Source organism: Chinchilla lanigera, unplaced genomic scaffold (genome assembly GCF_000276665.1).
Source record: "Chinchilla lanigera isolate Chin_1 unplaced genomic scaffold, ChiLan1.0 scaffold00111, whole genome shotgun sequence".
Taxonomy (NCBI): Eukaryota; Metazoa; Chordata; class Mammalia; order Rodentia; family Chinchillidae; genus Chinchilla; species Chinchilla lanigera.
In genome coordinates, this window is record NW_004955512.1 from 1,808,568 (window position 1) to 1,835,724 (window position 27,157).

The 27,157-nt window shown below is 41.1% G+C and overlaps 1 protein-coding gene across 1 annotated transcript in view; it reads left to right on the forward strand.

Annotated features, from left to right (window-relative positions):
* Gna14 (guanine nucleotide binding protein (G protein), alpha 14) overlaps nt 1-27,157 on the forward strand; it is a 214,572-nt gene that overhangs the window by 104,818 nt on the left and 82,597 nt on the right. The window contains exon 2 of the mRNA XM_005408300.1: nt 16,509-16,693. Coding sequence (XP_005408357.1) covers nt 16,509-16,693 — 185 coding nt within the window. The remainder of the gene's footprint in view (nt 1-16,508; nt 16,694-27,157) is intronic.

Here is a 27,157-nt window from a genome sequence, read left to right on the forward strand (position 1 = left end):
CTTCTGTGAGACCCTGTAAAAAACAAAAAGCAAGTTACATACTTCCAATATATGATTGTGAGACAAGTACAGAGCAAATGTTCCTATTCCTAAAGGAGGGACTAAGACCATAATAAGGAGGGATCAGACCAAACAAGACCAAAGCACAGCAGGGCAAACATTAAGTCCTATGGAGCCAAGTTCAACAATCAGTGCATGCTGTGGCATGTGGCCCTGTGGCCTTGCCAGCAGCAGCCTACAAGGCCACTCTGTAGAGCTACCTTTGCTCACTGCCCATGACTTTCCCTAGATGGCATTACATATACCTAGTACTCCTGTCTTCCTGGGGTCTCTGCCGCAGCTTTAACTTCCCTTCCACAGCTTCATATACTGCTCTGTCAGGGACTGTCTAAAGGGACCCTGGAGCTACTTACAGGAACTGACCATACCAATACTTCCTGCCCCCCCAGGCTACTCTTCAAAATCTCAGCAAAAGCCACAGTGATCCCATAACTCTTGCATTCTTCATGTCTGCACAACAGCATCATATGGGCAGTGTCAAGGACTGCTAGCAGTGTAAGCCATACATGGGCCCACTTGAACCATAGCTGCAGCAGCCTCTGAGTGCCTTTAAGGCTGAGCACAGGCAAATGAATCACTAGGGGCTTTCAGGTGTGCAGGGTAACCCAGGACTCTCTTTTCAAATGAAAGTCTTTGAAACAAATTTTCATTTCTCTACCCTTAAATGCTGATGGCTTCACCTTGCCAATTTCTGAGGCTGCCCCCCAGAATCTTTTCTATTGTTCCATATAAAGAACTTGGCCTTTTTGTAATGGTGTTAGCAACTACCTTTGCTTTCATTGCACCTTTATTCATGCTGCTTTTTTTGCCAACCAGTGATGTTTTCAAATTTTTTTGCTCTGCTTCTCTTTGCTTCCAATACTCTGTATAAATCTATCTAAAAGTAGCCTGCAACATTTGACCCAGCTATACCTCTTCTCGGTATATTCCCAAAAGAGTTAAAGATATCATACTACAGCAATACATACATACTCATGTTTATAGCAATGCGATTCATAATGGTCAAGTTCTGGAAACAGTCTTGATGCCCATCAGCAGAGAAATGAATAAAGAAAATGTAGTACACAGACATGATGGAGTCTTATTCAGCCAAAAAAAAGGATGAATTCATGGCATTTGCAGGAATGTGGATAGAAATTAAAACTATCATGCTAAGTGAAATAAATCAATGCAGAAAATTAAATATTGCCTGGTTTCCTTTATATAAGACACCCAAAATATAAATGGTAAAATAAAGCCATATTATTTAGAGATAGGAAAGGGGATTAGGAGCAAGAAACATGAAGAGGGGCACCAAAATTTCCCTGAACAAATGCAGTTATTATGTACTTCAAACATACACCAAGTTTTTAAAAAGCAGCCAACAATACTCATCCCACATCCCAAAAGCTCTGCTGCCTTGAAATTTCTTCTGTCACATAAACTAATCTGTTGTCTTTAAGCTCAGCCTCCCCTAAACAGTAGCTATGGACCAGCAAGAATGGCCTCTGGTCCAACTCCCAATATAATCTTCATTTCCATCCAAAATCTCATCAGCATGGTCTTCAGTGGTTGCATTCCTACCAGCATTCTGGTCTTCTGAGCCTCCACCAGAATAACCCATTTAAGTTCCACATACAGCATCCCAGGCTTTTTCTAACCCACTCCTCCAAACATTCCCAGGTTCCTCTCACCAATCAGTTCCAAAGACTTTTCCACATCATCAAGTAGAGGCGCAGCAACAACCCCGCTTCTTGGTATCAATTTCCTATGCATCCCTCAATTCATTCAAGGTGACACCCAAAACTAGCAATCACAGATGACTGCTGATCATGAATCTTTGGGATGTCCCTTGGAATGTGTGTGTGTTTGTGTGTATGTGTGTGTGTGTGCAGACACACACACACAGAACTTTTTCAATATCAGAGCCATACTGAAAACTTTCTATTCAAATGTTATAGTCTTAGTCTCTCTGGAGCTCATGGTTCAGGGGAAACTGGGACTCAAGGACTTCAGCCTGGGGGAAAGGAAACTGGGGGTTTGACCTTCCTGGCTTGGTAAGAGACTCATGCCCTAGAGAGTCTCTTAAATTAGTGCCCAGCCTAGAGAGTCCATAAATAATAATGAGAATGACTCAGCACTTCTCAAGTTGGATTGATTTATATTTATATTCCAGAAAAGAAATTTCTTTCTTTCTGAGGATAAATCATAAGGAAAACTTGTTTTTGTCCCTTCAATGAATTCTTTTTTTAATTAAGTTTATTGGTACAATTTAGATATACATAATGATCACATTCATCATAGGGAATTTGTACCTAAATATGATATATCCTGGTTACTGTTTTTTTAAATCCCCTCCTCTCCCTTCAACGCCTCTTTTCCTCCTCGTTTGCAATGTTTTGTTTCCATTTTATCCTACATTTATCCTTTTTTCCTTTTCCCTTCCTTCCTTTGCCCTTCACCCCTCCCTAGTTCCCCTTTCTTTTGAACAATTTCTTCCTACTTCATAATATCTGTTATACACTTTGGTCCTTATTTACCCTTTCAGTTTCTCACACCAAAGAAGCAAAGCAATGTTTACACATGTGTATCTGATTTATTTTGCCTAAGAGTATGGTCACAAGGCACATCCATTTAACTATAAATGTCTCCAGTTTACCTTTCTTTATGGCTGAATAGTACTCCTTCATATTAAAAAAATCTTGTTTATCCATTCCTTGGTTGATGGGCATTTGGGTTGTTTCCAATATTTAGCTATTATAAATTGCCCTGCTATAAATGTGGGTGCACATATATCACTGTGGTATGTGTTTAATTCTTCTGGGAAGACACTCACCAGAGGAATTGCTAGGTCAAATGGGACCTCTAAGCCTAGTTTTTTTAGCAATCTCCACACTGATTTCCACAGTGGTTGCATCATCCTACACTTCCACCAACAGTAGAGAAGGGTTCTTCTTGATGAGAACCCAAGTTAAGTAGTATTATGACTTGTGTCTAGATGTCCACCAAGCCTCATGAGGTCATAGATGGGGGCTTTTCAGAGGTAGATGGATCTAGAGTGTGTGATGCTGGAATTGATTCATGGTACAATTCTAAGATCAAGAGCACTCAGATTAAGGGGGGTGAGTGCTACATACCCTATGTAGCCTGGATAAGATAAAAGGGATAGAAAAAAGCTGTGGTTGCCCCGTGCTTGATGGCTTTTGCTATCTTCAGCTTGCCATGGACTGTTTTTCCTCTGCAATGTCCCTCTGCCATGCCACCCTGCCTTGGAGCCAGACATCTATGGATTGAAACCTCTAACAAATGTGAGCAGAATAAATCTGTCCTCCCTTTAACTTTGGGCGATGGGTATTTTGTTCCAGCAACGAGAAAAGTAATTAGGACAAGTAAGCATAAACTTGCTTGTTGATTTGGGAGGTGGAAGGAGAACTAAATGGGGAAAGGACTTTTTTTTAGCTTTTAAGAGAAAAGGAAACGAAATAACAACAACAAAGATAAAAATAAAACAACACCAAACAATAAAAATGATACAGAATTTCACAACAATATGATAGGAAATTGACAATGGTTGTTATACTACATACTGTTATCTTCAATGAAATTGCTCAGATTACCAGATGTAAGAATGCAAGATTGATCAAACCATTAAAGAGAGTAAAAATAATTTTAAAAAATTAAAAACAATACAGAGTTTCACTAATCAAGACAGTAAGAATTCAACACTCGTTGTTATATTGCATATTGTTGTCTTCAAATTAGTTGTTCAGATTACCAGATATAAGCATGCAAAGTTGGTTAAAAAAAAAAAAAGATCTAAGCATGAACTGTTCCTTTCAATAAACCAATAGACATCAGCAGTTCAATTATCCCAGCTATCCTTATATATACATATATTTTTTGCCCTTCCTTCTTTCTTTCTTTTCTCCTTTTCCTCATCCCAGTTGTTAGGAGGGGACATTTACAAAATCTCCTCTGAGTTAAAAGGTAGGAATGATTCCAAGGCTATATGGTGTTGAAAGGCATGGTTAGGACAGCAGTATTAGATAATTTTTCAGATATTCAGACATTTATTGAGCACCTTCCCTCATAGAAGATGTTATCTAAAGTGTTTAGGTTGAAAGATGGAAAAGATAGTTGCTGATTTAAGGGAATTTAGAGCCTACTGCTACAGTCCCTCCATCAGGGATTCATTCCAAGAGCCCCAGTATACGGCTGAGACCGTGGCTAGTACTGAACTCTATATACACTGTTTTTGTTTTTTTGTTTTTGTTTTTTTTTTTTTTGGCAACACAGGCATTCAGTGGCTAAGGAGCAGGTAGTATATACCAGGTGGGTACACTGAACAAGGGGGCAGTTCACACGTTGGGAGGATAGAGTGGAATGGCATTGGATTTTATCACATTTCTCAGAACAGCATACAATTAACAATTATTCAATTGTTTACTTCCAGAATTTTACATTTACTGTTCTTGGTTTGAAGTTGACTATGGGTATCTGAAACAATGAGAAGCAAAAGTCTGTGTAAGGGAGACTGCTGTAGTGAGAAAAGTATGTACATATGACAGTTGCAAAAATAATGGTACATAAAGATATGGTAGTGGTATTCTTTCTGTGAATTCAGGAGGATCTGTGGAAGAGCACTGCTTAGTCAGAGACGGGATGAGTTGAATGAGTTGGTCCAGGAGTCAGCAGGACTCCTGGATGGGGATCGATAAAGGAAGGCGAAAATGAAAGGCCTGAGTTTTAAGTAGTGAAGTCACCTTGTGCATTCTTTCATCCTGTGCATTCTGAAATTAGATAAATTGTTGTATTTCCATCACAATTGCAGGCTAAAAGCTACTATACCGATTTGCTTCTCCAAAATTTTAAGGACTTTGTAAAAGAACATTTTCTTACCTTTTGAAAAGAGATGATAGTTGTATGGTTAACCTGTGTTGTCAACTTGAGAATCACTCAGGTTAGTATAGCACACTGTTGGGATGTGTGGATGAGTCCTGCAGTTGTGACCCAACCCCTTCCCCTCTGGGGCTCTTCCCCTGTGCTCTGCTTCCTGACGGCGGTGCTGAGCCGCTTTGCTCCATCATACACTTCCACCATAATGCTCCTGCCTTGGATCTGACCCACCAGGGACTGAGACCTCTGAAACGTGAGCCAAAGTTAAACCTCTCCTTTACGTTGTAGGTGTCGGGTATTTTGTCCTAACAACAGGGAAGCTGACTAATACAATAGTGCGTTATACATTTAAAGACCTACAGAATTAGAATCCCCAAGTTTTCATTCTTAACCTAATCTCATGTTTAATTGCACTAACAGCAGCTCTTGTTTAACAAGAACTTATTTTCATTTGGAGTGATCTTTAGGGGTGAGGGGAGGACAGATAGGAAACTGAGTCAGATACTGTCACCGGTGGTGCTTGATTGTAAGGCTTACCTCATCTCATTGTCGATCCTCATGAAGGCTTCAGGACAATGGCATTGTCCCTATTTAGAGCCTTATTCTTTCCTTATTGTCCTTTCTTTACTGTTTCTCCTTTTCTTTTTAAATATGAACAAAATCAATCTTTTGCACAGTTGTAACTGTTATGCAAGAGCAAGAGCTGACTGTAGACTCGTCTTGCATTGACCATTCCTGTGTTACATGGCTCTGCCTATTCTTTCTGTGGCTGGGGACCTATTTCTCATCACTGCCCTGGTGTTATGATTTGGTAGTGAACATTTCTGTAAGAGTGGGAGAAATGTTCATTTTCAGAAATAGCAGTGAACTGTGAGAAATTCTAAAGCCATTAAGGTACATGTCTACTATTTCCATGTATTAGAAAATAAAGCAATTATGAATCAGCCTCAAGAGGAAAGTGATCCCGTGACCCTCCTTATAAGAGAAATGAGTAAAGTTAATATTTTAGTTATATCATACAAGTTATTTCAGTAGGTTTTTCTCTATCCTTTGTATGGTTTATTCTTTTTTAAGGAAAAACAATTGATGTTCAGGGAATTTTCCAAAATAAGCTTGTCAGTAATATACACTTGACTCTTAAGAGTCTATGTATTTTATTGCTGCTGCAGAATCTTACACAAATGAGCTACTGCCACAGAATGAGCACCATAAATTGTATAACATTTTACAGAAGAGTCAGTTATAACATTTGGAGTCACAAATCTCTGGGTCATGTGACTACTTGCAAGAAACGAATATAGATCAGTGCTAGCCATTTCCCAATACAAAGCAGTTAATACTGAGGTAAATGTCTATATTGAATTTTTAAAAGTACACCACATTTATAACAAATTATAAAAATTTGATTGTATCATTAAATAGCTCAAATTAATTTAGTATAAAAACCAGCCTTGTAATGTTATTGCATTTGAACTCTTAAATTCATTTATGGCAAATATGAAGACATTGTTTTTGATAATTTGAGTTAGAAAAACAATTGTGCAAGATTTCTCGGTGATGAAAAATTGTCAGCTGGGTGTAGTGGCACAGGCCTGCAATCCCAGCACTCTGGAATGCTGAGGTAGGAGCATTGTAAGTTTTAGCTCAGCCTGGGCAGTTTAGCAACTTAGTGAGACTTTGTCTCAAAATAAAAATAGAATAAAGGGCTGGTGATGAAGCTCAGTGCAAAGGTCCTGTGTTCTACCCCCAATAGCAACCCTTTCCCCAAAAAAAGTGTTGCTGTAGAATAACCTTTGGCTTTTCCTGATTTGAGAACTATTCTCTAGTCAAATTTCGACTTGGAAATATCTCTTGTTCAAAAGGAGACCTATAAATACAGAAAGTAGAAAGATATACATGCAATTTTCCTTCAGATTCAGCGAGGGTCTGGTTTTAAGACTCTTCCAGGGTATCAAAACCTGTGACACTCAAGTCCTTTGTAATATCAACTGGCGTAGTATTTACATATCATCTACACATAGCCTCCTACGTATTTAACATCATTTCTACATTACTTGTGATACTGAATGTAATGGACATGTTATGCAAATTGTTGTAATGTATTGTTTGGGGGGATAATGACAAGGAAAAACGGTACCTGTTCAGAACAGACGCAATTTAAAACAGCATTTTCTTCCTTGGTTGTTTGAGTTCACAGATATGAAATCCATACATATGGAGGGCTGACTGCACCAGGAATCATTGTTCTTCTTGTTTTGTCAGTAAAAGTAATTTTTTCAGATTAATAAATCAAGAAGACTATCAAATGTAATACAGCATCTTTTGAATTCTATTCCACTGTTTCATTTTTCTTTTTAACTTCATCACTTAATTTCTTCTTTCAACTTTCTTTTTTTGTTTAAAAAAGGATCCCAAGTTTGAACCTAGCCGGGACAGTTTAGTAACTTAGTGACAGCCTGTCTAAAAATAAAAAAGGGCTGGGAATGTAGCTCAGTGTAAAAGCCCTGGGTTCATTCATCAGTGATACACACACACACACACACACACACACACACACACACACACACACACGTTATCTTTTTTAGTGGGAGAGTGGCCATCCGCCCTTTTCTGACTTGTTTCCAGCTCAGTGTTACGTAGGGTCTTGGGTTAGCAACAGCGCCTCCTATGTGTGCATGAGCAGAAGGCAGGAAGGTGCTGTGGCTGCAGTGGTGATATGGAGGCCGGGAAGAATTGAATAACCGAGTCTTACTGGCACTTGTGAAATATTTTCCCCCTAGAAACTGAAAAACAGAACTCCTGCAGGGATATTTTATTCATGCAAAAATGAAATTGGAACTTGGTAGAAAAATCCATCCGCTCAACTGAATGTGATGTAAAAGCTTGAACACTGCAGTCCCAGGTAGATTCTGTTTTGAGAGAGTACTTTTAGAAGGGTCCTGGGGCAGTGTTTCCTGTCTAGTCCTCGGCCTGGGTACATCCTAAACCCTGGAGTTAAAAACACGTTCCATGGCTCCTAGAAAGACAGGGAAAAAGAGTAGGATGGAGAAGCCCAAGAATCCTCTCTGTTGGATTCTGCTTTGGAGTTGGGTGGAGAATCCTGCAGAATTTTCCCCTGTTAACCAGGTTTTCCTGTATACAGGCACCTGTACAATGACAAGCGCCAGCATAGTAGCACACACGGTGCAGAAGCTCTCACTGAGCGGTGGCTGCCGCCTGGTCACCCAAGGTCAGTAGCTACCGTCAAGGTCAGCCTGAGTTGGAGGGGTCAGGCCGAAAAAATCACCATGCTCTTGTGTGGGCAGGCCTCTGTGTAGCTGAGAACTGCTCTTGCTCAGAGATTATAAAAGGATTTTTCTTAATTCATCTATCCCCACTTTGAGAAAGGCCTGATATAGAGGCCACGCCTCCTATGTTGGTAGCAGGGTCTTGAGTGTCTTCCTCAGACAGGGCAAGCAGCTGGGGCTGCTTCGTGGGTGAAGTGGCTTGGTCTGTTCAGCTGCTCCTTCTGTTCTGCCCAGACAAATCATTGCCTTATTGCTTTCAGGAACATTTATCATTCCCCTACTGTGTGGTATTTTAGGATCCAGAACTACAAGAAATAAGAAAAATAAGGTTACTACTGTAGTTTGTATGTCCACACCCCACCCCTCTCCCTCTTGGTCACATGACTTAGAACACAGCAGCCCATCCAGGACTGTGTCCTCGTTTTTGTTGTGAGTTACATTCCACTCGGCTCCCATGGTCTCCTGTACCACTGAGCTGAAGACCAGTTCCTTATTGTGGTTCAGGAAACATCGCCGGCAGCGAGATGCCCATCTGAGAAGCCTTATCGGCGCCTTGCTTTGGCTTTCAGGCAGGTTGCCTTTCTGAGGTTTAGGGAAATTCTAGAACTATTGGCTTTCCCTCTGGTATCCTTGGACTATCACTTGGAGAGGGTTTATTTTGCTGTGGTCTGTGTTTCTTCCTGGCTCCTCAAAGCAACTTTTTGTTTCCCCTGTGATCCTTTCTGTGTACTTCAAATTAAGTTGAAACTTTAACCTCATATTGCTCTCTCAAGTCCCAGAGGATTTAGAATTTTAGCACGAAGACATTTTGTTGGTTCTTTTCCAGTTACAAGCGTTTTAGCTCTCAGTTATTTTGCATCTGGATTGAGATTCATGGGTGGAATTTCAGAAGCCTCTGGAGAGATGCGTGGAGGATGGGAGAATCTTCTGTAAGGATAAAAAAGGAAAAGGACCAGTTTCACACAAGGAGGACAGATATTTGTGCTTGTTTTCTGAAATATGATACCCAGATAACTGGAGGTTAGTCAGATTTTTATCAGAATACTGAAATTTTATCTACTGTACTCAATTTGATTAATCATAAAAATATTGCTACTTTTTTACTTATGAGAGTTATGTTTCCTTCCATAGCAAAATTATGTAAATAATATGTAAAGCTCAATAATAAAAATTTGTCTAAATAGAAAATAAAGCTAAATAGTAACTCATATATGTAGCATAGGGATAACAAAAATCACAATATTGGCACATGCATGATGAGGTTTGAGGACCACAATTGAAGCGGAAAGCCCAGCACAAGCATCTGGTAGGAAAGCTCCGTGGCCTGTAGGGCCAGAGGCGCAAACCGGGTACCCACAGGAGGCCAGAAGCTGGTAGAAGTGAGCTTTCATTTAGAATAGAACACAAATTATCTACGCCAAACATGGCAGAGTAGCAAGCTCTGTGTGTTCCATGTAAGCCATGATTGAGTGTCTACCTGTTAAAAGGAATAAGTCATGTGGGAGGGGACTCAGGAAGCCAACGATCAAAGATAACTCTTTCCATCAAGAAACTCAGGAGAACGAGGGAGTCTTGGATAGGAAGAAGTTTCATCCCCTAATGACAGGTCAGAGAGCATAAAGGCAAAGAAAAGAACTCGAGGTGCTCTGGTGAATGCATTACCAGCCAAGCGCCTTGCCCAAAAGTCATCTACTGATTTTATTACCAAAGACAGCTGCAGAAGATGATGACAAGCAAACAGCAGGCTCTGGATGATAGGAGTTTAGAAGTACAGCCATGCGTCACTTAAAGATGGACACATGTTCTGAGAAACGTGTTGTTAGGCAGTTTTGTCACTGTGCAAGCCTGGTAGAGGGCACAGCCTAGAGGATATAGGGTGCTGCACACCTCGGCTGTGTGGTGCAGTGTGCTCAGCTACAAACCTGGAAGCACGTTACTATACCGAGTGACCATCCCTAAACAGGAAACATACAGTAAAGATTCCATTTGGTAGGAAATTTTCAGCTCCATTTATAATCTCATGCGATCACCATCATGGTTGTGTCCCTCATTGACTGAAGTGTCACTGTGCAGATAATCCTTAAGTTCAGCCGTTTTTGGATTTTAAGATGAAAACAGTGAAAAAAAGTAAATAGAAATGAACCATCCTCATGTATATTCAGAACAAGATCTAGAAAGATAATTCATTCCTTTCCCTCTCCTCCCTCGTTCTGCATTGGGCCCAGGAAGGAAAGCCCTTCTGAGTTGTGCCTCACCCGAGCCCATCACATCTAAATGCGTCTCTAGGTAACCAGACACCAAAATCCACCTTCCCATCCAAATGCTTCCCCTCCTCCTGAACCAAGAAGCTGCTGGGGCTGAAGGCTCCTTCTCTTTGGTATTTGTAGTTGTTGAGACTTTGCAGCCCCATCGGTACCACCGTGTTTATTTTGTGGGCAAGCTGTGAGAAAATCCTCACAAAGAGACAAGAAGCAAAGTACTGTGGACCCACCAGTGCTGTCACACCTACGGCATACGTGCTGCGCAGGCACACAGAGCGCTCTCTGCCAAGTTGCCCGATGATGTGAGTGCTGTGTGCAGTTGCTCTCAGACTAACAAACTATGAACCGAGGTTGACAAATTATCAGTGTGTACACAGCAGCAAAGCTCACATTATTTGTGCAAACTTTTACCTTTTAAAAAACCTACTTGTGTCATTGAAAGCTCTGTTACTGTTTTTCCTTTAAGACAAAAGATGTTAACGTACAAGTTGTTTTTTTTTTTTTCAAACTAAAACTTCATTATTCAGGTTTAATTGCAACGTTGCCACTTTGGGATAAATAAGTGGGTTTGGCGTTGCAGTTTGGGCACTTGGTCTATAAAAGGTTCGCCATCACTGAGCTAGGGTGTAAAAGCTAAGCTACCCAATCCTCAAAATCACCCAATTCAAAGCACCAATAATTTTCGTTCTAAAAATGATATTCTTCAGATTTTTCTTTTACTTTCCCTGAGTAAATGAATAGTTGTATGCATAACATCCACATGGTGAATTTCTACTTAAAACAGGTTAAAAAAAAAACTCTTCTCAGAGCCTTAGCTTGAATTTTCCTGGTGCCTGTGATCCTTGTCACAGCTGTCATAGAAGCAATGATGCCATATGTACCTCTGCCTCCCAGTTGGCTGCTGGAACCTCTCTTTAAAGCATGGTTCTACAGGCTGAAGGACAAAGTCCCATGTGCCAGGTCTCAGCTCAGCAAGGAAGTGTAGTGCCTATTTATTCGGGGAGATACCTGCAGTGGAACTCCTGTAACGTTATTAGGGGAAGTGTGTGTACCAGTGAAGACCAGGATTGAGACTCAGGCCACACACTTCTAAGACAAGAGTTTGAGCCACCTGTTTTATCTGTCTGATTTTCTCTTCAGGAACAAGAAAATGCTAATTAGATTTTAGGGAGGCTTGAGTGGCAGCCAGAGGACCTCCCTACTCTCTCTCTGTTTTGCTGGCCCCAGCCTCAGTGCTGGGTGTCTGGCAGCCTCTCTTTCTGCCTTCAATCTGCCCTTTCATTGCTCCACATTTATTTTTATTATGTGAACAACTGCAATTTGAAACCAAAGAATATTTATCAGTATTGGTATTTATTGAACCATTTATATCTTTTATTAATTTTAAAATAGCTCTAAACATCTTTTTGAAAATGTCTTAAAGCAGAAATTAGTGGCTTTTACAAAATATTTGCGTTTGATGCTGATGGTAGGGATGGCTTTCATGTCTTCTAGTACCAAAATATCCCATCTTTGTACATGCCTTAATTATGTTCCTCTTGCTGCTAAGACAAAATACCTGACACCCAAGATTAAAGGAAGAAAGGTTTGTTTAACTCACAGTTTGTAGAGGTTTCAGTCTATAATCAGGGGGCTCCAAGGCACGGTGGCATGGCAGAGGGGCAACTGATCATGATAATGAAAGATACCAAAAGCAACAAGAGAAAAGAAACAAACCTCTTTCTGCCCCTTTTATCTTATCCAGACTGCTGAGATTAAGGCGGTACCAATCCAATCAATGAACTGATCCAGCAATCACTCACCCTTAATCCAGCACCCTTAATTTTAGCATTGAACTATGAATCAATCACAGCTCTAGATTCAGCTACCTCTGAAAAAGCCCACCCTGAAATGACCAAACCATGATGCTTTTATACTTTTTGGACAAAGAACAATAAGTGTGTGAAGGAATGACAGGACAAATGGTTATCTGGCCTAGGATGGTAAATTCCAGGGATGTTAGGGGGAAGCATCTGGGGATTGGGATAGAGAAGCTAGTGGAAGATAAGTGTTACTTCAGATCTGTTTATTCGGGCTCACTCTGGCCCCAATTAGAATTTCTGTTCATCAGGTCTACTTTTTGGCCTTGAAATGGGAAGAGCACCCCTCCCCAAACAAGCCTTATGGTTCCCTGCATGGCAACCAAGGCGATGGCCCTTTCCGAAGCTATAGTTCAAGTAATTTCAGATGGAAATACCTGATATACCAGTTCAGCATGTTACTCCTTAACTCTTCTAACAGGATCTTCTCAGAGATCCTCATGTTGTCATGTGAGGTCTGAGTAGCCATGAGTCCTAAAACAATAGCTTCAAGGGACATCTGGTCTCATCACAATTATCCCTGTGCACTTCCTCGCTCATTTTTCGGAGGTTAATAGAAGACCTTTTGAGGGAAAACTGTGATGTCGGATGTTTGTCCTATGCATTTCTTCATTTAACAATTCTTTGATTGATAACTATGGAATGGGCACCTTGTTCATGGTACCCAAAGCAAGTGACTTTCAGGTACCACACTTCCTGGATTAAGGGTGCATTGAGAGTGCATAGGTGCTGTGGATACCCAACCTGGGTACCCAGAGCACTTTGAGGGAGTACACTGGGAGAGGGGTGCAAGCCTACCTGCAGGAAGCAAATTCCCTGCAGGGTTTGTGGGATTGGTGATAGCCTTGAAAGCTGGGACACTGGTGGCCTGGCTTCTAGTCCCAGTTCTATGTGTGTACCAACCTGGGTTTTCTCTGACTCAGGGCCGGTGTCCTCATCTCCGAGCAGGGAAGCCAGCTCCACCTTTCTTATCTCTAGAGGTTGAAGTGAGGCAGCAGTGAACCGTTTGGGAGGTTCCCCTGTGTCCCAGCAGTGTGCACCTGCAAGATGGTGAGTGGGCCTTAGGACCCAGTGTGCGGCTGTGAACTTCACATTTGCTCCTATTAGACCAATGCAGCAAAATCCTTTCAAGTTGTTACCTGGACTTTCTTCTCTGACAGTACAGCCTGAGGTTAGAGTCAAATGGAGTAAATCTCAAGCCTTTCCTCGTCTGCCTGTATAGATTTATGGAGATTGTGTGACCAGTTTAAATTCCAAGTTCTCATCTGTAAAGTAAGGACAATAGAACATACTTCATCAGCTGGTGCTGAGGCTCTAAGGAGACCATTGGTGCTGGGTGAGCAGGGCATGCTGTGATCCCAGTGACTTGAGAGGCTGAGGCAGGAGGAGTGCAGGTTCAAGCCACCTTGGGCAATTTATCAAGAGCCTATCTCAAAATAAGAACTAAAAAATAAATTTAAAGAAAAGGTTGAAGATCTATCTCAGTGGAAGAATGCACCTGGGTTCAAACGTGAGAAAGAAGGAATATGAAAGGATGGATTTGGATAGAATGCCTGGTGCACACACAGGGACTACTCTAATATTTGCCGTTATCAGGAGCAGGCTAATAACCCTGGAGAATTCACAGAGAAGCAGTACAAGGCTCTTCCTAGGCCATTTTTGTGGTTGTTTATACTGCAGTTGAAGTCCTTTTGACCCACATTGAGCACTAGGGGGTTAGAAGAGGATTGATATATTCTATTTCTCCATGTGGTGGGCAGCATAGAAAATTGAAACTGAATGAATTTTTTGTTACTGCCTTGTATTTTAAAATACTAGTATATTATTCAGCCTTAGAAAGAAGAGGATTTTTGACATATTATAGCATGGATGAACCTTGAGGTTGTTTTGTTAAATAAAATAAGCCAGACACAAAACGGCAAATACTCTATGCTTTCACTCATGTGAAGTATGAGAAGTAGTCAGTTACAGAAACAGAAGATGGAGCTGTGGTTGCCGGGTGTGGGGATGGAAGAGAAATAGGAATCATTCTGCGGTGTGGGGTGGTGTGATGTGGTGTGGTGTGTGGTGTGCTGTGGTGTGGTGTGGTGTAGCGTTTCAGTTTTGCAAGATGAAAAAGAGTTCTGAGGATTAGTTCACAACGATGGGAATGTACTTCGCCCATTCAAAAATAGTTACGCTATTTCTGGTAGTATTTATTTAGGTAGTTATATACCAAATTATATTTGGTAGTACTTAACAATAAAAAATAGTTAAGATAGTAAATGTCAGGTTATGTGTATTTTACCTTAATTTAAAAAATACTTGTTAAGCATCTACCAAGTGTCAGGTAACATACCAGGCACAAAGAGAGTCAATGTATGTGAAACAAACATGGCTCTTGTCTGCCTAATGGAATTCAGGGCCAGGAGAGGAGACACATGTCAAACAGGTAGTTACAGTGAGAGCTGAGGACAACTGAGATCAGGCACAAAGAGAAGCTCATGGCACCCTGTGTGCAGGGACTGAGCCATGAGGGATGTGGGCAAGGCCAAGAGCATGCGAGCAGGTGCAGGGCAGCTGCCCTAGGAGCAGCCAGCATGTGTAGCAGGCGGATCTGAGAGGCCAGTGTGCCCCCGGTACAGAGGGGAAAGAAGGGTGCTGTGAGAAAAGTCTAGACTCCCAGCCTTCTTGGTTTCACGGGGGAGTTTTTGTCTTTCTTCCTGAGCAGACTGGAAACCCACTGTGCGTTCTGAGCTGAAGATAGAGCCATGGGAGAGTAGGTTTGTGTTTTGGAAAAAAAAAAAAAAGTCAATCAGAGACTATTTTTTCTTACAAGAAAGTATCTTACCAAATACTAAGTTTTATCTCTACTGGGCCCTTGTAACAGGCCCTGCCTAATATGTGCTGAGCCTTAGCAACAGTACACGTGGACGCCCATATTCCATAAGTTTAAATAGTTATAGGTCATAACCAGGCAAACCACTATCATTGCTTTCCATCCTCCTATCTTAAAAACATCTCTAAGTAAAATACCGAAGAAAGATGCATATGCAACTACAGTTTCCATATTGCTAAGAATCAGCAAAGAACTGGACAGAGTTAGGTGGTGCCCTGTTGTACAGTCATATTGTTCTGCTGGGTGAAGAAGATGTGAATGAATAAAAGATTCTTATAGTGAATAAATCATTTCCTGTATATATTTTTGCCTTCATTATAGCAAAGTCACTAATTATGTTGTTCTGATTAAGATTTTAACATAACTTGTGATCTTTTGACAGAAATACTGAGTTAGACAACTTTTTATGTAATAGTTTATTGGAATATGATTCACCTACTATATTTGGTTTCTTCTTCATTTCACTTGAAGGAACCTGCCCTGTTGAGGCCATATCAACCTGAACTCTTAATAAAATCTTAAAGCAGTACTTAGACTTGGAAATGAGTCATTGACAACACATTCTCAAACTATGGTAAGGTGACCTCGTGATTAGTTACATTTATCACAGAAAATAGTTCACATAAATCTTTCTATTTACAGTATATTGTAGCATTTGTGATCTCAAGCAGTCTCTCAATCTGATATAAACCTGGAGTCTGGGCGGCATGTTTTACATACTATACTATGTCTGGACATCTGTGCACGTTCAGGAACAGTGGCGATGGCTTACTACTGTACCCAGCCCTTTGGCTGTCATGGGCAGTGTTGTGAATGTTGAGGTGCTCCTCATCTACAAATTTCAACATGAAGAGAAGCGATCACATATATAATGATTCACTGTGCAAGGATTAAGTGTATCCTTATATCCGAAAGGCAGGAATTGGCAAGATAATTGACCTTTTCTCTTCTCCAAGCATTTCTACTGCTCAAATCCTCCCTGTACACTGAAGTAGCCACCGCCCCTCCCATTGTCAGTATTAACAGCAGCAGAGCCCTCAACAGTTCAGGGCATTCAGACTCAGTCTTCTGTTGCCTCAAGAACTCGGGGTAAGGAACACAGGGCGGCATTCCCCTTGGGCTCAGGGTGCCATCCCGCTTTAACCTCATACTCCTGGAGCATTTGTGAGAACCTTGCCATGACTGCCCCATCAATGTGTCCATTGTGGTATGGACTGATACTGCCGGGAAGTCCTTCGTTGCTAAAGTGTGTGTTTGAAGTCTGCTGATGAGGTTTTTCATTTTATAGGAACCGGTGAAAGCGGCAAGAGCACCTTCATCAAGCAAATGAGAATTATCCATGGGTCTGGATACAGCGATGAAGACCGAAAGGGGTTTACAAAGCTGGTTTACCAAAACATATTCACCGCCATGCAAGCCATGATCAGAGCAATGGACACGCTAATGATTCAATATGTGTGTGAACAGAATAAGGTAAAGTGAGCGGGGCATTGGTCCTATTTTTAAATGCATGCCTTCCTAGTCTGGCTAGCGAATGTCTTGGAACAAAAAGATGTAGTATTTTAGTGAGATGCTGGAATAGGTGCTAGAGCTCCAGCTCTGCACTAGAGATACTTGAGGAGTGTGATGGTTTGGTTAGCCCTGTGATCTTGTTTCTGCAGGAATAAGATTTCTGTAGGAAATGAGTGTGGTAGTGTGACGCCACCCAGTGTGCAGTGATTGAGATGTTACTGAGGTTGCTTGTTTCAGGCAATGGAAAAGGAAGATGTACACAGTTTTCTCTTTCAGTGTAGAGACACAATTTATTTCTTCAGTGGAGCAATGGAGATGTTGGGCTTATAACGGCTACCTTTTTAAGAATTCCCAGTCTCAGGAAATATTTTCACTAATGTACTGCAGACTGCTCGGAGAAGTCAGTGAGGTTTGTTTGTTTGTGTTGGGAGCTGGCCTTTCTTGGGAACTAAGCAATAGTTTATGGGAACAATGCTGGGGTTCCGGCTAGCAAAGTGCTCTCATGAAGTGATGGTGTCAAGCTGGCATTTTCTTTCCTGTTGCCACTGGTTATTAAAAATACAAATCTATTTAAGGCCAGAGGAAAATAATGAAGGAGGGAAGTAGGAGGAGAAGTCAAATAAAATTTCACATGGTTATGCTGGAGTGAAACTCTGCAGGAAAATAATACTGCATCTGAGTGCATCAGGAATCTAAATTAGCATTATGAATTTATTTAAAATAATTGGCGCCAAGTTATGGAATGACATGATGATAAAGAGGAAAATTCTGTGCCTCTTGCGGACAAATTTAAAAAGAATTTAGCTCCTAAATGCCAGAGTTGCATAGGCTTTAGTGTGGACACCTTTATCATGCATTTGTGGCCCCTGTACTCATGTGCATTTGGACAAAGGGTTTTAGAGCAATCAAAAGTTTTAATTTTTATTCCTTGGTGATGGGCTCATTGGAAAGCAGAATATGTGAAATATTTTAGACACACTTTTACACTCTTTGCAACTTCTCATCTTTGCCATCATTTCCTTGCAGTCTCCAAGTCATGTAAAGGAATGCCTCTTGCCCACAGTTTCAACTTTCAAAAGAGTAAAAACATGCGGGGTAAATTAGCATATGATCTATCTGGTGCCAAGTAATGTGAAAGGTGTCTGCTGAGCCAGTGGGAGATTCCAGAAGGGTCTGTGATGACTCCTTTACCTATTGCTTTTGAGTACATGCGTTTTTTTAAACACATACAATTACTCACCCTATACAACATATTCTAGAAGTTGAACTTTCTGAGCATATTTAAGATTGTTTCAGAAAAGAAGCTCGGTAGGGACACCCTTCTGACGATTTCAGCTCATCTGTGTGCCCCTGTTGTTAGGTGTATTTTGTTACAGTCACATGAGGTGACTGGGCGGAGCCAGGGCTGGGCTTGGAAGCAGAACTACAGGGAAGACAAAGCTCGCCATTTCTACTTGCCCTGAACACATGTCTGTAAAAGCTAATCAGGTTTAGTAATCAAGGCCTCTGGGTTTCTGTTTTTGTTCTGTTTTTCTTCACAGCCTTCTAGAAGTGCTCGAGTTTATATTTTAGACAAAGATATGCGTGATTTAGCATTCCACCACTTTCTTTTTCTTACGATCCTAGTTCTTTTACATAAACCATCTCCAGTTGCCCACAAATCTACATTAGATTCCTAGGATGATGATTACGAAGTATCTCAGACTTGATTCCTTAAAACACAAACTTATGTTCAACCACACTGGACATCAAAACTCCAAAATCCAAAGGCTCTGAGAGAGAATCTGTTCCCTGCTTCTCTCTTAGATTCCAGTGGTTGATAGAAATTTTGTTGGCTTGTACACATGTCACCCGAGTCTCTGCATCTGTCTTCACATAGCATTTTCCCCTGTGTGTCTGTGTTTATATGGCTTTGCCTTCTCTGTGTCTTTATTCAAATTTCTCTCTTCAATAGGGACATCAGTCATTGGACTGTAGTGTACATTCATCCATTATGATCTCATCTTAACTTGATTACATGTACAGAAATCCTGTTCCCAAATAAGGTTACCTTGTGAAGTTCTAGGTAGGCATGAATTTTGAGGACAACACCCTTTAGCCCAGTATGTCTGCCCTCTGGCTCCCTGAGATGCATATCCAAACACATTCACTCCATTTCAGTATCCCTGAAGGCCTTAGCTCATTCCAGCATCAACTCTAAGTCCCAAATATATTCTAAGTAGCAGCTCAAAAAGTCTCAAATCCACCTGTCCAAGTCAAGTATGGCTAGGGTCCATACTGGTCAGGATTCTCCTCTGTGCACAAGCTGTGAAAGTAGGAAACAAGCTAGCGGTCCCTTCTGTGTATTCTCCATCTGCCACCTCTGGCTCCATTCTCAATGGCATCTTCCTTTCCACTTTAGGTATCTAGGTTCATGCTCCATAAATGTTTTGTTTGCCTTCATACAGATGCCTGGAGTGTACTACATACTGGAATGGCTTACAGAGAAGCAGAAAATTGAGGGGGGAAAAAACATACTGGCCTGCTTTCAAAAATCTGCTCATAGTTCCCTAAAGGAGTCAGCAACATTTCCTATAAAGAGCCAGGGAATGAATATTTTTGACTTGGTGGACTATTTGGTGTGTTTCAAGTGGTCAGCTCTGCTTTTGTAGCATAGAAAGCAACACAGGTTACACGAAATGTATAAACAAATGACCATGGCCCACCTATAAATAGAACACAGAAAAAATATTACTAACTCATGAGCCATATAAAAATCCACTCAGGCTCATAAATGGATTTGGTCTGTGGGCTATAGACTGCCATTGCTGGCCCTAGGGGAAGCAGAAACTTCTGTTTTTCCCCTGCCACTTCTGTTAGACGCAACTACCATGTGCCCTGTGTTCTTGTTTGGAAGTTCTAGCAGGGGAGCGCAGCTACTCGTATACCCTTGACCGAGGAATGGTCCTCCTCTATCGGGGGTGGTCGTCCTCTTCAACCAAGCACGCAGCTTCGGGAGGGATGCACATAGAGTGTTAAGGAAAGAAGGGGACACCCGCCTAGCTAGCCAGATCAGCCGAATCAACCCTGGTGATCAATGGGGTGACAGATGTTGCAGCCAGTTTGCCCCCACATCCTGCCCTGTGTTCTTCATAAACCAGTATGAGCAAAAGGAATTGCTCTACATGCTAGATGGCACCTAAGAAATATAAAGTTACTATTGGGCAAGTTCAAAAACCAAAAATTAACTCAGAGATTCTTCTGTGACTTGTTTAGGTCATTTACATCTGTCCCTCCTCTATTGTTTCCTTATAGTTTATTATTAATTCTAACCATTACCTCTATAGGGCCATCTTGATTGCAAATATGAACTTCAACAGAATACTGTGCTTAGGTTATAAAGTAATAAAATGATTAATGTTCCACTATATCCAGTACTGACTTTAAGAACAGGCTATAGATTAGAAAATGCCATAAAACTTGAGACAAATTGAGGATGAACAAAAAATTTCTATTTCACAGTACTGAAATCCAATCACTTATTGCTAAGAATATATTTTTGTTATCTGTTTTCTGATGGGTTTATTTTTTCATAACTAGGAACACTTTCTTAAAAGTATGTAGAAGAGAATTCAAAGTTATTTTAGAGGATTTTATTTTAAATGTTAATGAGACCATTTTCCAGCTATGTAGTTGAAATCTTTGTCTATTTCTTGAGAGATTGCTCATGAAAGAAAATTTATTGGGAATTTCAGTATTTGTAACCAACACATTTTTTCAACTAAGATATAGCCTTTTTAAAACTGAGATATGCCTGTATACAGTACAGCTTATTTTCTTATACCTTCCCTACTTTTTTTTAAAAAAAGGAAATGATTCACATGCATTTGCTCACTCTCTTGATAGGCCTTAATTTTTATGTCTCTCAATTGCATTTTAGGAATAAATATTACAAAGACATTTGTTCAGCAGCGGAACTCTTAAGTTTGAATTTGGGGCTGGGGATATAGCTCATCAGTATAAGTGCCTTCCCGGCAAGCACAAGGTCCTGAGTTCGATTCCCAGTACCATAAAAAAAAGAAAATGAATTTGTTAATAAGTGATGTTTACTTGTGGTCTCTCTGATGTCAGAAGAGTCTCCTATTTGTGTTGTTGTGACCTCTTGGACTTGAGACATCCTTCTAGAGGCTGGCCTGCACTAAAGCAAATCCTGTGGTCCCCTTCAAGGTCCTGCAGAAGCGGTTCGGATGATTTAGATACACAGTCTCAGCCCTGCCTGCCTTCTCAAAACTCTTCTAGTTCATATTGATTGCTAGGTCTACCAGCCTTTCTGGAAGCCAATCTCAGCCTTTAGGAGCTCTTAACTATGCTTCGTTCATGCCAGATTGGCATGTAACTTACATAAATTTAATTATAAGGGCTCATCACAATGAAATAAAACCAAAAATCTTTAAAAAGAAGAATTAATAATCAAGGAATAAGAGGAATATTTTGCCTGTTATCTCATGCAGGTACACAATTCAGAACACAGAGTGGGTCTGGATTTCCTTTCTGAAAGCACTGTGCTCTCCCTCAGCGTCCAAGTTGGGAGTGGGGGATTGGGCCAGCCAGCCCTCTAGAAAGGCTGAATTTTTTGAGTTGAGTTGATCTGGAAGGCCTCTGCTGGTTCTCTTTGAACTTTTGCATATCTGACATATGGGTAAATAGGCTCTTTGTTATTCAGTTCCTTAGATTTCCTCCTCTGCTGACTGCTGGGTTTATCAGACACTAGGACTCCCAATGCACTGGTGTGCAATCCTGGAGGTATCTTGGACTCACAGTTTGGGCTTTAGGTTGGTGCCCAGGGACCCAACCCCCTCACTAAGAGACTGACAGTTTTGAAGTTAGTGCTCTGGAATACAACCTGAGTGTTTGGATTGTTTTTTAAAAAGCTGCAGGTGATTTTGATTGGGCAGACAAGGTCAAGAACATGGATGCGTACGTATTAACATCCTGTGGAAGCGTTCAGATTCTGCTCTCCTATCTAGTCATCTTTTCCATGGAATGATTTAAGTAGTCCCTCCCCAATGGTAAGCTGAGTAGGCAGCATTGAAGGAGCTTGTTCACACTCACTAGGCTGGTTAGATTAGGTGACAGTGGCCTTGTTAGCATCTTAGGTGATACCTTTGCACACAGAGAACTGTGTGTTTCCTTTGAGTCTCCCAAGGACATGATTCCAACACAGTGCAACGCTGAGAGCTTCCAGCAAAGGGCGGCGGTGGGGAAGCAGAAAAGGAACCACTGCCGACTGTCTGGAGTTGCCACACGGGTGCCCCTTCGCTCCTGTCCCTACGGTTTTCTGTGGAAGTTATTTCTTTTGAATCAGTAAAAGAATCAAGGATGTAGGTTATGTTGAAAATAGACCCACAATATATGTTTTATTTATAATAAAATGTTATATCATTTTGTTTTGTGAATAAACAGAAGTACCATATTAAGAAATCAAGTAGTTATGCAGTCTTACTTGCTGTGAATAGATATTTTTATTTATCAAGATAGTAATTCATCCAATGTGAAACATAAGCATCAAACTTCTGACTTCACATTTGAGCACTACAGGCTGGTATTTATGGGATGAGCTCACAGGAGAGTACAATTTTCAAGGCAAAAAGGCCTTTGCGTTTGTCTCCTGTCTCTGCATATGTGACTCTTGCAGCTTCATTTCTCAGTCTCAGGGAGCAGGAGGCTGAATTACCTGGAGAGACTGTGGAAGGCTCACGTGAGCAAATCCGGCTCAGCTAAATGAAAATGGTCAATTTATGTCAGTTTTGTAGCAGCTCAGTTTCTCAGGGCTTGGAGTATTTTAAAACTCTCTCATTTGCTAATTTTTCAAACAGCTGTTTAAATATGTTTTTCTGTCCCACTTCTTCATCCAGTCTGAAAAGTCAGACTTGCATGAACCTTTGGGAAGTGTGAGGCCAGTGTTCTGACTTTGGCTGTAGACCAGGGTTGCTGATTCTCTGGCAAATATTAAACTCAGGACCCTGCTTTCCATGTCCTGTTGGATATTAAAAATCACATGATGCAATTTTCTTCTTACTGAGAACTTGGAGTTCTACCTGGTGTCACATCAAGTACAACAACAAATTCTCCACTGAAGTACTAAGCAGGAGCTTTTCTACTTATCCCAATAGTTTTCTGATTAATGAATGGTTACATTAGTGTGAAAGTTGCTATCACCAGAGCTTGAACTGAACAAGTTTAGAAACCCAGAAGGAATAGGATGATAAAGAACTTTTTTTTTCCTTAATTGCTATCACAATTAAGTCTGACTGCCCACTACCCTTTAAGCCTGAATTAGAAAGTAGAAGTTTGAGGGTCAACGAGTAGCAATATTGACTTAACCATCAAAATATTAATTTTTTTCTCCTGCCTCAAAAGTGGAAAGGAACTTACCGTATCCAAAGAAATGTTTTTTAAAACTTGATGAAAAAAGGAAATGCCACTAGCTTATAAACAACCCAGAAACTGGTATGATGATCAGTATACTTGGATATCTATCCCCTCATCCCACACAGGGAAAGTGTTCATTCCAGGTCTTTTCCATATTGTTCACTTTCATTATTACCCTAAAATATAAGGGGAACATTGCAACACCAGCACGACTTTTGAAGGGCGTTAGCTGCATCCTTGTTACATTTAAAACCCTTGCAGTTGCTTCTCCTGGTGTTGAGCTGCCCTCGTGTGCCCTGCAGGTGAAGGCAGTGGGTGTGTCAATAGCACTGTTCTTGCTCAGTTGCCTTCTGTGGATCCCCAGGGGCGCTGCTGAGCTGACATCCCCCTTGCAGTTGTTTTGGAGTCCTGCCGAGGGATTCAGGTGTTCAACTGATATTGTTGAATTAAGACAGACTTTTCATTAACTAGTTAAAAGCTTTGCCACATCGTTTCAGGCACAATCCTCTAGAAAGCATCCTCTCTGTGTTAAAATCTTTTTTAAGGTAGTGGTGAGGGAAAGAGGGTGTTTCAAATAGTAAACAATGACTACATCCAACAGAAACAAATTGTTAGAAGGTTTTTATTAAAACCAGGAAACCTACCTTTAGGAAAAAGAAAACCATATTCATAGAAGCTCAGACCAGTTTACTTTCTCACTGACATCCACTTACATTGTACTCAGCTGTATTGTTACCTAAAATATAAAGGGGAACACACAAAACACCATCATGATTTAAGACTCTTTGAAGAACTCTTTGAAGCCCAGGATAGTTTGCTTTTTTCACTGACTTTTTTTTTGATAGCAAACTATTCTCCAGGCACTCTATGACATTGTATCTCATTGTACTTTATTTTGTTTTCTGACACCTAAATCGTGTTAGATTGAAGAACAGTCTACACTAATGTCAAATAGCTTCACATTTAACAATTGCTTTTTATTTTCCCAAAATCAAGTTCTAAAATATTTTGGCACTCTTTATAATTAGAAGTAAATATATAGATGCATTTATTTAGCTTGGCCATTTATAGTATATGGGTAGGAAGTTATTTGCGAAAGTGTGTGTGAACGTGTGTGTGCATGCAATTTATTAAGGATTGACTGGTTTTTTGAATTTTAAAAAAAAAAAAAACTCTAGCCTTCTGAGCATTTAAATAGCTAAGATGGAGCTGATTTTCACAAGGTTGAGGATGATGGAAATAAATCCGCTTATGTTTTTGCTGCTCAGTTAACCCCCTTCTTTGGTAGTGAGGACTGTAAAGGTGATTGATAACACACATGGGAGACCGTCACAGTTCACCAGTCACCATCAACTGTCCCCTGGCCCTGATCTCTGCCCCCCTCTTCTTGAATCTCAGCTTGTGCCGAGGTCTCCCCTGGTGAGTGATTTGGAGCTCCCTTCATGTTGGTGTTCTGCCCTCACGATCACCATCCTCATCATCATGACCGAGGGTGGCTCACATGCGGAGACCCCCGCAATGTTAGAACTTGCCCCTGAGCAAGAAGGGCTTTCTTTCAAGGTCAAGTTACCTGCTGGGGTAGTAGAATGGGACGGCAGTTGGCATGAAATTGAATTCCTGCCTTGTCATTTATAGCCTTAGCAGTCTTGGGCAGATCACCAAAGCTCTCAGTGTTTTTATGCCTTCTTTCATTGAGGGTTAGGTTGAATCCTGGTGATACTGCAACAATTAAACATACAGGTAACTTACCTCCCCAAACAGATTACATTCTGCTGTGTCCTGAGTAGGTCACCCCCTCTCCTTTTTAACCCAAAGTTTCTAGTTAAAAGGCCTATGTCCAGTACAATGTTTTATATAAAATATCAGGATGAGCTGTTCTCCTCACATAATCTAGGTGGAGGTTTTTTCCAGATACATTAAAAGGTGTCAGGATGAGAATCAGAAAAACATATCCACCAGACTTGCAGTAAAGAAGTCCATGTTCAACAGTATACATGGCTTGTGGATGTGTCCTTGCCCCTTTCTTGGGGGTAATGTCTCTTTTTATGTTTTTAACACCTATTTTTGAATGAATGAACGAACGAATGAATGGGTAAGTGGATGAACAGGCCCTTCCCATGGGCTCACATTCTCCTCTCCTGCTGCTCTCACACATCTCCGGGCACAGGAACGCGTCAGTCAGTGGTCAGGATGTTCCCCGTGGAGCTCAGGTCGGAATGGCGCAGAGATGAGGTTCGATATCTTTAGGTTGCTTGATTCGTTCTTGATTAAAGGACTGGCGACTGTAACCAGTGATGTTATTTCTGTGATCACTCCCTCCCTCTAAGAGAAAGGGGCAGGTTGCACCAGGCACTTGCCTGGCTCTGACTGCTTGTATGCTTAAATCTATTCAGACAGCAGCCCATGTTAATGGGAACCAAGAACTTGTCCTTTTGAATTCTGCTCATGTTCCTGTCTATAGCCACCAGTTATCATAACTCTCTCTTAGTGGTTGTTTTTATATTGGTAGAGATGACCCTTGGCACTGTCATCAAAGGTGTAACTTGATGTCCTCCCCCTTCCCGTGCAAGGTCAAAGCCTCCCTTATTTGAGTATGAGTACTCAGTGATGATGGCTTGGCTTCCAGATGAGTGGTCCTCTGCCACTCAGTGTCCAGGTGAACAGACAATGTCAAATAGTCATTCCTGCCTGGGAGCTTGGAGATGAAGACCAAACCCGCAGCAGTAACAGATATTTCACAAATATTTATTTTATGAGTTAAATGAATGGCATAGCCTTTCTAAAAGTTAAATGCAAGACAAGATAAAATGAACATTTAGTCTCCTAGGGCTTCAAGGATTTCATGAAGGCTTAGTTTACCTCAAAGTAAGGACCCTTGAGTGAAGATGTCCTCATGGCCCCCAAGTCCTTTGGATTTTTTCTGCAATATTTTTAGGTCATATGCCATGTGTTACTATTGGTGCTCATCAGCAATGCTGTGTTCACTTCCATTTCCTCCAGCTCTCAGACAAACAAGACACATAAATACAAACAAGTACATACATCTACTTCTAAAATTCTAGATGTAAAGCATCAGAAATGTCAAGTTATTACCTCATACTTTTGGCATTTTTTAAAATGTTAATTAAAAAAATTTAATCAACACAACAGAATAAATTTGCAGTATATAAAGTGATGTTTTGACACATGTATAAATTATAGTTAAGAGGAAGAATAAGCTTATAGCATAGTAGGATGACTATACTTAACAATAATGTATATTTCAAAATAGCTAAAGGGAGGGTTTTCACCACAAAGAAATGATAAACATTGGAGGTGATGGATATGCCAGTTACCTTGAGTTTTGGCATTTTAAAGGGGAAGAAAGCCCGCCCAGTAACACAGGCCGACAGGCTCTCAGTATTTGCAGGCACTGTGGCTGTTGGCAGCCCCATCTCCCCCTTGCTCATTGGACCCCAGCTGTTTGAGCTCCTTTCTGTTGGCCCCACTCTTACAGCGCTCCTTCAGGCCCAGGACTTCTGCACATCCTCTTCCGTCTGCCTGGCCCAGCTGTTCTCATCCTCCTTAGGATGGAAGATCCAGGAAGGCCGAGGACCATTTGCTTTCCCCTGCCTTTGTAGCTTCAGGGCCTGGCGTGGATCCAGGCCAGTTTGCCAGAAGTCTATCCACTGAGACCAATTTTTGGGCTAAAGGAAACTGAATTTTTTGTGAGTTCATGCAAGTGACCTTAGGGCCACTCTGGCCTTTCCTGAACTTACTCCTGACAAACTGTTCCCTCCCTGTTGAATTGTGGTTTCCTGCTTATCGCAGGCTCACTGTTGCCTCATGTTCTCTATCGCTGGAACGTCCTGAAACCTATTCCCTTTGCACTCATAAGTGTCAAACTTTATTTATTCATCTTTAAAAAAATTTTTTTTGGAGACAAGATTTCACTATGCAGTTCAAGCTGGCCTTGAGCTCACTTTCTAGCCCAGGCTGGCCTTGAACTCAGTGATTCTCCTACCTCAGACTCCC